Raw genomic sequence first — 14,100 nt, forward strand, 5'->3', positions numbered from 1 at the left:
AGACCCAGAGTTCAAGCCCCATGACCCACCAAAAAAAAAAAAAAAAAGACTGGCATTTGATCCAGAATCCCTAAAACGTTAAAGAGCTTTTTGTTCTTGGATGGGTCACGGGTCTGGGGAGGAAGCTGTGCTTTGACAGCAAGTTGCTCTTTGGTCACTGCTCCATCACACTGTTGTTTCTGCCTCTGCCTGAACCCAAACCCCTCCCAGCCTGACAGAAGTGTTCGCTTATGCAGCTAGCCCTGCCTCAGTCTGTGCCACACCTTCCACCTGTCGGCTGAGACATCAGAAGTCGATGTCCATGTCAGCCTCGGGGCACCCCAAGATGATGTTACCTCCAATAGACAGTGAAGGAGATAACTTCAAGGCTATGTAAGAAAAATACACATTGCTTGTGAAACTAATGTGTACCCACTGCCGCTTAATTTTTGTGCTGTGGATTTTTACAGCCCAAGGCTTTGTTAGAGTTGTCTCCAAGGTGTCTTTCCTCTGTGTGGTTTTGGTGAAGTACATTCTGTCTCATGGTGTCCCGGTTGTCTGCCTATATCTGTGCCTTTCCATGCTACTAAGGGCATAAAAATTGCCCCCCCAAGTTGCTTTCAGCATGTGGGGTTTCACACATACCATCTGTGTGCTTCTAAACTTTTTGGTTGCATCTTCAGTCACACATGCAGTCCTTTCTTTCTTTCCTTTGGCACGATTCTCTGTGTGTAAGCAGTCTGAGAGGAAGCAAAGCGGGAAAGCTTGAGTCAGTTTCCCTGCATTGAACTTGTCCTTGGAAATGTACATGTACCATATATACCCTTACACAGTTCGGCTTCTTCTCATGCCCTGTTTGTTTGGTAACCCTATCCCACTTAACGTACCTTTTGCCTCCTGGTTTTTTCCACTGTATAAAAGGTATATGGTAGTTACAAATTTTCATGTGCCATGACTTTGTTAATACATACCTTTTGTTTCCTGCTCTCTCAGTGCTATTCCTGATCAGAGAACTCCAGTTGCCTCCACCCACAGTATTAGCAGTGCAGCCACCCCAGATCGCATCCGCTTCCCAAGAGGCACCGCCAGTCGTAGCACTTTCCATGGCCAGCCGAGGGAGCGGCGGACGGCAACATACAACGGCCCCCCTGCCTCGCCCAGCCTCTCCCACGAAGCCACACCACTGTCCCAGACTCGAAGCCGGGGCTCCACTAATCTTTTTAGTAAATTAACTTCAAAACTCACAAGGAGGTAAGTGCATGCCAGGTAATGCTGTTTATGTTAGACCAAATTCACCAAGTAAAAGCAGAAATATGCCAGGTGCCAGTGGCTCACACCTGAAATCCTACCTACTCAGGAGGCTGACATCTGAGGATCATGGTTCAAAGCCAGCCCAGGCAGGAAAGTCCGTGAGACCCTCATCTAGAAAAACCACTAGAGCCGGGCGCTGGTGGCTCACGCCTGTAATCCTAGCTACTCAGGAGGCTGAGATCTGAGGATCGCGGTTCAAAGCCAGCCCGGGCAGGAGAGACCGTGAGACTCCTATCTCCAATAAACCACCAGAAAACCGGAAGTGGCGCTGTAGCTCAAGTGGTAGAGCGCTCGCCTTGAGCTGAAGAGCTGAGGGACAGCGCCCAGGCCCAGAGTTCAAGCCCCACGACCGACAAAAAAAAAAAAAAGAAAAACCACTAGAAAACCGGAAGTGGTGCTGTGGCTCAGGCGGTAGAGCGCTCACCTTGAGCTGAAGAGCACAAGGACAGCACCCAAGCCCAGACTTAAGCCCCACAACTGATTCCTGCCCCCACCCCCCAAAAAACGCAGAAATATGTCCTGTTTTGTAGATCTGCTGCCTAAATGCTTTTCATTCTGTCCATAGCTTGTGAGTTGAGAGAGAGAGTGTGTGTGTGTGTGTGTGTGTAAAACTGGTCTTTAAAATAAAAATTGCATGGGGCTGGGAAGGTGGCTCAGTAGGAGAGTGCTTGCCTGCATGAATGAGCCCCAGGGTTCGATTCTTCAGCACCACATAAGCAAAAAGAAAAAAAGCCAGAAGTGGCCCTGTGGCTCAAGTGGTAGAGCACTAGCTTTGAGCTGAAGAGCTGAGGGACAGCGCCCAGGCCCAGAGTTCAGGCCCCACAACCGGACCCAATTAATTAATTAAAAATTGTAAGGTATGAACTGGTTGGCTCATGCCTGTAATCCTAGCTACTCAGGAGACTGAGATCTGATGATCAGAGTTCAAAGCCAGCCCAGGCCGGAAAGTACATGAGACTCTTACCTCCAATTAACCACCAGAAAACCAGAAGTAGAGCTGTGGCTTGAGGGAAAAGTTCAAGCTCCATGACAAACCCGAAAAAGAAAATGAGAGAGGGGAATGTGGCTTAGTGGTAGAGTGCTTGCCTAGCCCTGGGTTTGATTCCTCAGTACCACATACACAGAAAAAGCTGGAAGCGGCACTGTGGCTTAAGCCTTGAGCAAAAGAAGTTCAGGGACAGTGCCTAGTCCCTGGTTTCAAGCTCTAGAAAGAGAGAAAAAAATTACAGAACTCGGTGTCTTTTCACAACATTTTGGATGTTTCTGATAATTTTTAGTTCCTGCTCCTGTTAATCCACACACATTCATTCACATGGCGGGTCCCTAGACAAGGAAGAGAGACATTTCCTCTTCTTTCATATGGTTATCAGTTAATAATGGTTGCTAAATTTCTCAATCTGAATTTTGAAATGGTTCTCATAAGTTACAATGAGAACCAGGCAACTCTCCTCTAAGTGGTAAGTTTTAGCAATAAAATTCCAGCTTATTCTGAAAAAGTTGTATCTTGAAGGCTTGGCTCAGCAGTAGAGGGCCTGACCAGCGTGAGACCCTGGGTTCAAATCCCAATTCCACCCCCCCCACCCCCTACCGCCCCCCCCCCCCCCCCCGCCCAAAATATGTATATGCCGGGCACCAGTGGCTCACGCCTGTAATCCTAGCTACTCAGGAGGCTGAGATCTGAGGATCGTGGTTCAAAGCCAGCCCAGGCAAGAAAGTCCATGAGACTCTTTTTTTTTTTTTTTTTTTTTTTTGTAGGTAGTGGGGCTTGAACTCTAGGCCTGAGCACTTTTCTTCAGCTCAAGGCGAACACTCTACCACTTGAGCTACAGCGCCACTTCCGGTTTTCTGGTGGTTTATTGGAGATAAGAGTTTCACAGACTTTCTTGCCCGGGCTGGCTTTGAACCTCAATCCTCAGATCTCAGCCTCCTGAGTAGCTAGGATTACAGGCATGAGCCACCAGTGCCTGGCTTCCATGAGACTCTTATCTCTAATAAACTACGAGAAAACCTGAAGTGGCGCTGTGGCTCAAGCGGTAGAGTGCTTGGCTTGAGCTAAAGAGCTGAGGGATAGTGCCCAGGCACAGCTAATATTTTTTTTTTTTTTTTTTGGGTCCGGTCATGGGGCCTGAATGCTGGGCCTGGGCGCTATCCCTCAGCTCTTCAGCTCTTCAAGGCTAGCGCTCTACCACTTGAGCCACAGCGCCACTTCCGGCTTTTTTCTTTTTGCTTATGTGGTGCTGAGGAATTGAGCCCAGGGCCTCAGGCATGCAAGGCAAGCGCTTTACCGCTGAGCCAACTTCCCAGCCCCTATATATATTTTTATATATATTTTACATATATATATATATAGCTAGTAGCTATTCAGGAGGCTGAGATCTGAAGATCATGGTTCAAAGCCAGCCCAGGCAGGAAAGTCCAGAAAACTGCAAGGGGCACTATGGCCCAAGTGGTAGAGCACTCACCTTGAGCTGAAGAGCTCAGGGATAGCACCCAGGCCCAGCGTTCAAGCTCCATAACTAACAAAAAAAATATATATATATATATATATATACATATTCCTCCAAGAGGTCTTGGGTCCAGGGGAGGTCTTGGGTCCAGAGAATCTGAGTGTCCATTCAGAAACACTTTCTCCACCATCTGAGGTGATTGCAAGAGCATAGCCAAATCAGCACACACACACAATGAAAGAAGAAGGATGGTACTCTTAAGACCCAAGACCTCTCCGGCCCTTGACTTCCATACCTTCCTAAAAGAGTGTTCTGAAACTCAGCTTCAAGAGCCTTGTACCTGGACCCTGGAGGTTTGCCTGGTGCCTGCATTCTTACTAAGTGTTTATGTCTTGCAGAGCAACAGCGGGGTTTTCGGAGGCGCTGAGTGAAAGGTGCCACCATCTCTTGTTTCTCTGCGTATCTCATGGCCCACTAACAGTGCTCATTATTTACACTGTAAGCTCTGTGTCACGCTCCAGTTAGTTTTATTTTATATTAGATAAGTCATCTAAACCTTAGGTGAGGGCACCTAGAGATGTCACTCAAGTGATATAAAGCACCTGTCTGGGCCGGGCGCCAGTGGCTCACACCTGTAATCCTAGCTACTCAGGAGGCTGAGATCTGAGGATCACGGTTCAAAGCCAGCCTGGGCAGGAAAAGTCCGTGAGACTCTTATCTCCAATAAACCACTCAGAAAACTAGAAGTGGCGCTGTGGCTCAAGTGGTAGAGCACTACCCTTGAGCTGAAGAGCTCCGGGACAGCATCCAGGCCCAGAGTTCAAGCCTCACGACTGACAAAAAAAAAATAAAAACACGTGTCTGCACATCAAGAATCAGGCTTCGGTGGACCCTTTAAGTGCTTTGCTCAGCCACGTGCTCTGCCACCCATTCCAGAGTGGGGAGAACACAATGGTACCCAGGGCCTCGTGCTTTGGATGCCTGTCCCTTGGCCATGGGACACAGCGACCCTTGAATAGCTTCTTCCTTTCTCCTGGCATCATTTAGAAAGGATCATCCTGTCCCAAGTCTCTTTTCTCCAGCTTCTTCTCGGGGACAAGGCTGAGATGGAACCTGCCTCTCAGACTAGTTGCTCGCCCTTTCACCTCTGTTTAATCATGCATCAGTCAGGTCCAGAAATTCAGAAAAGATAGTATGTGTCCACACACTTTGCTCTTTTTCTTGGGCAGGACAGGGACTTGAACTCATGGCTTGTGTGCTACCTTTTGAGCCATGCCTCCAGTCTTGCACTTTGCTAGTTAGTTGAAGATGGACTCTCACAACTTTTCTGCCAGGATCCTCCAGGTCTCAGCCTCCTTGAATAGGTAGGATTACAGGCGTGAGCCACCAGTGCCTAGCTATAATGTGCTCTTTTTTTTTTTGGTCAGTCGTGGGGCCTGAACTCTGGGCTGGGTGCTGTCCCTCAGCTCTTTAGCTCAAGGCTAGCGCTCTACCACTAGAGCCACAACACCACTTCTGGCTTTTTCCTGCATTTGTGATGCTGAGGAATCAAACCCAGGGCTTCATGCATGCAAGGCATGCACTCTTCCACTGAGCCACCTTCCCTATAATGGGCTCTTTAAATAAGACCTTGGACATCATTAAACCCTAGACCTTCCTCCTCTGTGCTCTTTGGTCATCCTAAGACTATCATAGCTAAAAATACCAGCTACTGTTATTTGAATGTTTACTGTCATAGGTATCTATAGAAATAGGTGTTAACTCATTTTATATGTGTGTGTGTATTTCATACAGTTTTATGTACAATTCCATATATATAAGTAGTATACACATTTCTGTGTATAGTGAATGTTCTTATGTGTCTAATATAATCACCTTCCCCCACACACACACCCATATTCCATCCCTCCAGTTCACCCTGTGGGTTGGTGTTCCCTACTCCATAGAAGAAACTAGAAGGGCTGAGGCAGACATGTTAGATCCTACAGCAGAAACATGGCTGGGCCAGGAAAAGACCATCAAGCCATAATCTGTGCTCACCACAGAACACTTGGTTAAAGGGCCACTGAGGGAGCAAGTCCTTTGCTCTAATTTTCTCATTCATTTATTTTATACAATATAATGTTTAAATTGAAATCAATGTTTCTGATTTAAAAAAAAAAAAAAAGGTGGTCCAGGCTATTTCTACCCTTTTAACTTTGTGATAGGGTCTCATTATATAGGTGGCCTTGAATTCACCATCCTCCTGCTTTAGCCTCCCAAATGTACTAGGATTACAAGCATATATGCCATATCCAGTCCTGTCTTTTTTTTTTTTTTTTTTTGGTCATGAACTTGAACTCTGGGCCTGGGCGCTGTCTCTCAGCTGTTCAGCTCAAGGCTGGCACTCTACCACTTGAGCCACAATACCATTTCCAGTTCTGGTGATTTATTGGAGATAAGAGTCTCAAGGACTTTCCTGCCTTGTCTGGCTTTGTACTGCAGTCCTCAGATCTCAGCCTCCTGAGTAGCTAGGGTTACAGGTGTGCACCACCAGTACCCAGCTATGTCTAGTCCTTTATATCCTTAGATATTTAACCAGTTCTGTGAAAGTTTACAAACTAACATCTGTCTTTCTTTTTTTTTTTGCCAGTGCTGGGGCTTGAACTCAGGGCCTGGGCACTGTGCTTTGCTAAAGGCTAGCACTCTACCACTTCAGCCACAGTGCCACTTCTGGCTTTTTCTGTGTATGTGGTGGTATTGAGGAATCGAACCCAGGATTTCATTCATGCTAGGCAAGCACTCTACCACTACACCCCATTCCAGCCCCTGGTTAAATATTTTGTAGTTTGATTTTTTTGTACTATGTAGATGCCAAGATTTTTAACAAGATTTTCTGAAGAATATTAGAAAATGTCATTTATTATTATGTTGCAGTTAACTTCTTTACCATAAGACATTGAATTTTATCATAAAACTATCCATCTGAAAGCTTTGAATGAATTGAGGTACAACTAACATCAACAGTTACTGTTAAAGTTATTCTTAGAGGTGGGTGCCGGTGGCTCACGTCTGTAATCCTAGCTAATTCAGGAGGCTGAGATCTGAGGATCACAGTTCAAAACCAGCCCTGACAGAAAAGTCCGTGAAACTCTTATCTCCAGTAAACCACTAGGAAACCGGAAGTGGTGCTGTGGGTCAAGTGGTAGAGTGCTCACCTTGAGCTGAAGAGCGCAGGGACAGTGCCCAAGCCCAGATCTTGTTCAAGCCCCACAACCCACCAAAAAAAAAAAATCTAGATAAACGATCTTGTCCATTATCTGTAATAATTTTAAATTTCAACTAATGTCAGTGTTTTTATTTGTTTTTTATTACTGGCCAAAAGAGGAGCCTTATTTGATTGTTTTTTACTTTTTTCTTTCTATAAGAATTGATTAAATTTTCTATTTATGCAAATCTTTTTGTTAACTTTTTTTTTTACTTAATTTCTTTTAGAAACATGTCATTCAGGTTTATCAAAAGGTAGGATTTATATATGCACACTTATTTAAATCCTCACTCCCAAATGGCTCCTGCAATTAACACCAGGTTTGGCTTTCTGGCCCTTTTTTTTCCTTAAGAACTAAACTTTCTGCTGAAAACTAAATACTTATTTCTTTAGAAGGAAACTGGAAAGAAATAGATTAACTCTGTCAGGCATTTTAAAGGAACTGTGGCACCCATGCAAAAAAAAAAAACCTCTGCATGCTCTGTGCATTTTCTTTCTTTGGTAGAATTATTTAGCATCCAAATAATTCTGTCTTCATACTAATAACACTTAGCATGCTCCTGTTTGAGGAATGAGATGTTCAGTAACATTAACCTACCATTAATGATTAGCTACAAACATGCAGAAGGTAAGTGTGGAATAGTATTTCTTATCATTTTTTATCTTAGGACTGACTTCACAAAGGCTTTAAAATGACAGAAATTAATACTCTGCTTTTTGGAGATGAGCATAAAATTCAGACCTCCAGCTGTAAGGGTTGAAGAGTAAATAGTATCCTATCTAAAGCTATTTCCCACCACCCACTGAAGAAAACATATTTCGCCAGGTGCGGTGGCTCATGCCTGTAATCCCTGGAGGCTGAGATCTGAGGATCATGGTTCAAAACCAGCCCAGGCAGGAAAGTCCACAAGACTCTTTATCTCCAGTTAACCATCAGAAAACCGGAAGTAGTATTGGGGCTCAACTGGTAGAGCACTAGCCTTGAACTGAAGAGCTCAGAGTACACCACCCAGGCCCAGAGTTCAAGCCCTACAACCGACAAAAAACAAAACATGTTTCACTGTTTTTACTAATATATGACAGTTGGTGACATCTCAACTTGATTAATATTTTTGACATGGACAGTCAAAGGAATAAAACTTTTACTGTTTTTGGAATATATGTGTATGAGGCCAGAAATCTGCCTTTAAGGACCGTGTCAAACCTGTACCTTGTCAGTGTACAATAGGCCAGGTCACTGTTTGTATACTTATGAAATTGATGATCACTGCAAGGGTCTTGTTAACAGAACCCTTTGTCAGAAACTGTGGGACAAGAACTCCCTTGATTATTTTTCAGTTGGTCTTCCTAATCAGATTTTGGCTTCAAGGATAAATATTGGTTGCTCACGCTTGTAATCCTAGCTACTCAGAAGGCTGAGATCTAAGGAACACAGTTCCAAGCCGCTAGCCTGGGCAAGAAAGCCAGAAATGCAGCTGTGGCTCAAGTGCCTTGAGCAAAAAAGCTCAGGGACAGTGGCCCTGCCCCTGAGTTCAAGCCCTAGGACTGGCACTGAAAAAAAGCAAAGTTTCCTTGGACAGAGTTAAAGTTGAACCTAGGATAGCCTCCTTTCTTTGTTCCTTTTGGAAACCTATTGTACTGTGAAGAATGGTTACAGCCAGTGCCCAGCCCATGGCCATGGTGTGCCTGACTGGAGCAGCCACCAGGGACACTGGCACTGACACCACACTAGAGCCGTTCTAGGCACACATGCCTGTGTCCTCACAAAGGAGAATGAGTCACTGCCTGGGTAACATTAGAGAAGGAAGAGAGGTTATCTTTAAACACAAAGCGGTTTCAGTTCAACTGTCAATGTATAGAGTGCATCTTGGTCAGTGTCACCCTTTACAGTTCTCTCAGGAAGTTTTAAGAAGACCTCTTTTGGATGCTCAAAAAGTGTTTGGGCTGCCGGGCACCCGTGGCTCACGCCTGTCATCCTAGCTACTCAGGAGGCTGAGATCTGAGGATTGCAGTTCAAAGCCCGCCTGGACAGGAAAGCCCATGAGACTCTTATCTCCAATGAACCACCAGAAAACCAAAAGTGGTGCTGTGGCTCAAGTGGTAGAGTGCTTGCCTTGAACTGAAGAGTGCAGGGACAGCACCCAAGCCCAGAGTTCAAGCCCCATGACTGACCCCCCCCCCCCAAAAAAAAAGTACTTGGTCATACTGGTTCATTGTATGTTTTGATATCAGGGTAGTTGTGTACCTGTGTGTAAGATTTCTTTTCTCTTTCTCACTTCTCTTTGCTTCTACATTCTATTCGTTGAGGCTTCCAACTGAATATGAGAGGAACGGGAGATATGAGGGCTCAAGGTGAGGGAAATGATTTTTACTTAAAATATCTCTTGGTACTTAGTTAATTTTTGTGGCAGAAACTGTTTCTGAAGGGTGTGTGTGTGTGTGTGTGTGTGTGTGTGTGTGTGTGTGTGTGTGTGTGTGTGTGTGTGTGTGTGTGTGTGTGTGTGTGTGTGTGTGTGTGTGTGTGTGTGATGGGGCTTGAACTCTAGGCCTGGGCACTGTCTTGAGCTCTTCAGCTGAAGGCTAGCCCTCTACCACTTGAGCCACAATGCCACTTCCAGCCTTTTCTGTTTATGTGGTGCTGTGGAATCGAACCCAGGGCCTCATGCATGCAAGGCAAGCGCTCTGCCTCTGAGCCATCTTCCCAACCCCCCGTTTCTGAATATTGTACTCATAGTCCTGCTGCCCCTTTGGGAAAAGTACATGGATATAGATACAGATATAGATGTATAGCAGGCTTGGTTCTGGTTCCCACTGGTCCAGGGAGAAGGCTGCATGTTCCTCTGTGACCAGATGAGGGCACCAGTGTGCTGTGACACTGATACTCTTGCATGTGTGGGGATGGGTGGCCTAGGGTCATTGTCAGTGCTCACAGATAAAATCTTGCACTCATCACTGCTGTTTAACGTGATTCTGTTCTCTCAGCAGAAATGCAGTAGGAGTATTTCAAACAAGATGCTCTAATAGGATGTTAGGATCGTGGTGTGAACATGGGGTCACAGATAGGAGTCTGTAGTGGTGATCTCCTCCAATTGGCCTCTTTCACGGCAGTCACCCCATGCTATTTCTCTTCTCTGGTCTGTCCAGTGCTAGCTCTGGTATGTAGTTATCATGAGTGCTACGTGGGCTGCCCAGGCTGTCACAGCCTGCAGCGGATGTCCAGGTCTGTGACCCCATCCACAACAATAGGGAAGGGAGGAAATACCCTCCAAACATAGCAGGTTGGAATTTTTTTGTTTGTTTGTTTTTTGGGTCCGGTCGTGGGGCTTGAACTCTGGGCCTGGGCGCTGTCCCTCAGCTCTTCAGCTCAAGGCTAGCGCTCTACCACTTGAGCCACAGCACCACTTCTGGCTTTTTTTTTTTCTGCTTATGTGGTGCTGAGGAATCGAACCCAGGGCCTCAGGCATGCAAGGCAAGCGCTGTACCACTGAGCCACCTTCCCAGCCCCAGGCTTGAGTTTTAAGATGTACATTTTATTATTATTCAGGAATGAAGGGCAGACGGATCAGGAGATGATCACCATGCTCAAGGAAAGTAACACCACACGTCAGAGGGCCAGATGAGAAAGTATGAGAGCCAGGCAGGACGCAGAGGCCTAGGGAAGAGCCTTGTTCATGTGTTTCATAGGGCGGAATGGACTGAGTGGGATATGCAGGTGTAGTGGTGCCTAGTTTGAATAATCCCCAGGCCTCTCCCTGCCTCATCTGACTTCTGTCAGTCCCCTCGGACCTTTGAGTGTGCTGCATCTTGCTGCATTAACGGGGCCTGGAGGCATTTCTAGCTAAGACCCCTGAGTATACCAGGAGGAGTTTATACTCCCCTATCTTTCATGCAATGCATGGACGAAGGAGGAACTTCCTCATAGTGTCCTGTATGGTTGTCTCAGACTCTTCCCACCTTCCCAGGAGGCACTTCCTCCCTGAGCCGAGCACCTATATTACCAGGGAGGGGAGGCTCTGCATCTCCTTGGCTGTTTAAATTTGGTCCCCACAGCCAGCTCTTAAGGCTTGGGGATAGATGGTCTCCAGCCCTTCCTCCAAGGGGAGCAGGGTTTGTGAAGCTGGCTGGCAACTAAAAGAGACTGGCTTCAGAAGGTACACTTTATGGCCAAAAAGAGGGGCTGGAGGCCTACCTCAGCAGTAGGTGACAGCCTAGCAATTATGAGGCCCTGAATTCAACCCCCCCCCCCAGTATTGTGAAATAAATAAAACAGTAAAAATAAAAACATGCTTCCTGGTACGAAGCAAGATGACCCGGCCATGGCTGTCGGATGCCATGTAAGTACACAGATGTTCTGCCCTAAGCCTGCTCATCTGCCTGCCTTCAAACAGAAACTCCCCCTGGCTCCCTTGTATTTCATTGGCATGCCATGGAGAGTCTCTCCAGAGGCCTTTCTTCTTCCTGCTCCACTTCCTTGTGCGTCGCCCCAGCAGGCGCTCACCCCCCCATGCGTACCGCTTCACCACAGTCCCTCAGGTGGCCAGTGCTTTCGCTGTTTTGTAATCCAGTGAGTATGAATATAGCAATTTAGCTTGCGCCCAGGATTACACAGTATGCACACCAGTCATTTCAGTTCCCCACAGACAAATGAGCTGTAACTTCATTTTTCCATTTCATGAATAAGAGTATGTCATCTGGGTATTTTTGTTGCTTGTTTTCGGGGGTTGATGGGAGAGTGAATGTCCTTGCTGGCCTTGGACTCCTGGGCACGCAACATCTCCTCCAGTAGCCCCTTGATATGATGAAATTGGGAAATTTACAAAATGGAAGGAAATCAGTAAGGGGATAAAGGTGATGGGATGGTTACCCCCTATGCATGCCCAGGCTCTTTGCCAGGAAGACAGTTTTACCTCTTTTATCCTTTGTGTCAACTTCCTTGGCGCTCAGGGTGAGCAGAGTCAAAGGAATATACACCAGGTGCCGGTGGCTCATGCCTATAATCCTAGCTACTCAGGAGGCTGAGATCTGAGAATTGAGGTTCAAACCCAGCCTTGGCAGACAAATCTGAGGGACTCATCACCAGTTAACCAGCTAAAAGTTGGAAGTAAAGGCATGGCTCAAATGGTAGAACACCAGCCTGGAGTGAAAAAGCCAAGGGGAGAGCATGAGGCCTTTAGTTCAAGCCCCACTGCTGGCATAATCAACCCATTTATTGTTTAAAACAAACAGCCACAGATAATTTCCATCTAATAAATAATAATCTACCACTGTACATTTCAGTCGAAATGTAACTTCAGAGCAAAAGGACGAAAATAAAGAAGCGAAACCCCGCTCACTGCGTTTCACCTGGAGCATGAAAACCACTAGTTCCATGGACCCCAGTGATATGATGCGGGAGATCCGCAAAGTGCTGGATGCCAACAACTGCGACTACGAGCAGAGGGAGCGCTTCCTGCTCTTCTGCGTCCACGGCGACGGGCATGCCGAGAACCTGGTGCAGTGGGAAATGGAAGTCTGTAAGCTGCCAAGACTGTCTCTGAACGGGGTCCGGTTTAAACGGATATCAGGGACATCCATAGCTTTCAAAAATATTGCTTCCAAAATTGCCAATGAGCTAAAGCTGTAACCCAGTAATTATGGTGTAAATTAAGTAGCAATTTAAAGTGTTTTCCTGAACACGATGGAAATGTATAGAGTAATATTTAGGCAATAACGTCTGCATCTTCTAAATCATGACATTGACGTCTAAGGGCGAGAGCATGCCTGGGAGCGAAGGCTGGCCTTTTCTACGAATGCACTACATTAAAGTCGTGTCACCCTGGCCTCTGTCTTGTTTCCATTGCCCTGGGAGTCAGCGTGTGGCACCGCCTGCCTGTGCCTCCTGTGTGTGGTGTGAGTTGGTGTGTGCAGAGCAGGTGTGTGGGAACATCTCTTGAGGCTGGCACTAGTACCTCTGTGGGAGATCCTTTGGTGCTAAAATATTACGATTGCCAAGGAGGAAAATACTGAATTACTGCTAAGAATTAACCTTAAGACTAGTCAATAATTAATACAGGTTTACAGTTCATGCCTGTGGTTTTTGTGTTTGTTGTTTTGTGTTTTTTTAGTGCAAAAGGTTTAAATTTATAGTTGTGAAACATTGCTTGTGTGTGTTTTTCTAAGTAGATTCACAAGATAATTAAAAATTCACTTTTTCTCAGTAAAATCTTGCATTGTCTCCTCATGCTATATTTAAGATTTAGACCAAGTACTTTGCCCACCTCCATCAAGGTGAGCAGAAGCGGAGGGATACATGGAGTCAGCGCTGGTCCTCTGTGAATCTAGCAGTTTGAGCCACTAACATCTTTTCTTTCAAGCCTGGTACCTTGAGTTAGGGGGGGTAGCAGGAGTAGCTGGTGACTGAAACGCACAGGTGGGGGAAGTACCTGGCCTTGGTAGCTCTGTGATCTCCTCTTTCTGTTGTGATTCACATTTGAATCAGACTTACACATTCTTACCGGCAACTACATGGTTTGGCTAGGGAGGTTGGGGGCGGGGGGAGGAATTGAACTTAACACTCAGGACATCATCGCTTCACGGTGTGTGCCTTGGGGTCTGCTGATGCCCCATGTAGGAGGCTGGGCAGCCCTCCCTCCATCGCAGGTGTTGGCCAAGGCACCTTCATATAAGACACATGAACAAGGAAAGTGTAGGTCCCTAGACTTGCATTGCAGGTAGTTGGAAAACTAAATGTGAAGAATTAACCTGGTTCAGAACATGCTGAGAGGGCCTGGGGAGGCCGCTCAGTGGTAGAGTGCTTGCCTTGTATGCAGGAAGCCCTGGGTTCGATTCCTCAGCACCACATACACAGAAAAGGCCAGAAGTGGTACAGTGACTCAAGTGGTAGAGCACTAGCCTTGAGCACAGAGAGTGCCCAGGCCCTGAGCTCTAGCATCAGCAAAAGAAAAAAAGATCGCAGACACCAGGCATGGTGAACGTATTGATATTTTTGCTGCTTAGGAGACAGAAGCAGGAGGATCACAAGTTACAGCCACATTGGACCACTGTCACAAAGGAAGAGGTTATTCAGGCTGTAGCTCACTGGTAGGACACTTGTTCTAAGTTTGATCCCCAGCACTT

The 14,100-nt window shown here is 46.2% G+C and overlaps 1 protein-coding gene across 4 annotated transcripts in view; it reads left to right on the top strand.

The window, feature by feature from the left end:
* The window catches only part of Mark3 (microtubule affinity regulating kinase 3), a 91,158-nt gene extending 77,972 nt beyond the window's left edge, over positions 1–13,186 (top strand). Inside the window, exons 15-18 of one of the 4 annotated variants that reach the window (XM_042696850.1) lie at positions 973–1,230; positions 7,212–7,238; positions 9,292–9,336; positions 12,262–13,186. In XM_042696850.1, coding sequence (XP_042552784.1) covers positions 973–1,230; positions 7,212–7,238; positions 9,292–9,336; positions 12,262–12,607 — 676 coding nt within the window. In that variant the 3' untranslated portion in view covers positions 12,608–13,186. The remainder of the gene's footprint in view (positions 1–972; positions 1,231–7,211; positions 7,239–9,291; positions 9,337–12,261) is intronic. The other 3 variants (XM_042696852.1, XM_042696851.1, XM_042696853.1) reach the window with 3 other exon arrangements.
* Positions 13,187–14,100: the final 914 nt, after the last annotated feature.

The sequence above is a fragment of the Dipodomys spectabilis genome, unplaced genomic scaffold (assembly GCF_019054845.1).
Source record: "Dipodomys spectabilis isolate Male_0828 unplaced genomic scaffold, ASM1905484v1 ptg000212l, whole genome shotgun sequence".
Classification (NCBI taxonomy): Eukaryota; Metazoa; Chordata; class Mammalia; order Rodentia; family Heteromyidae; genus Dipodomys; species Dipodomys spectabilis.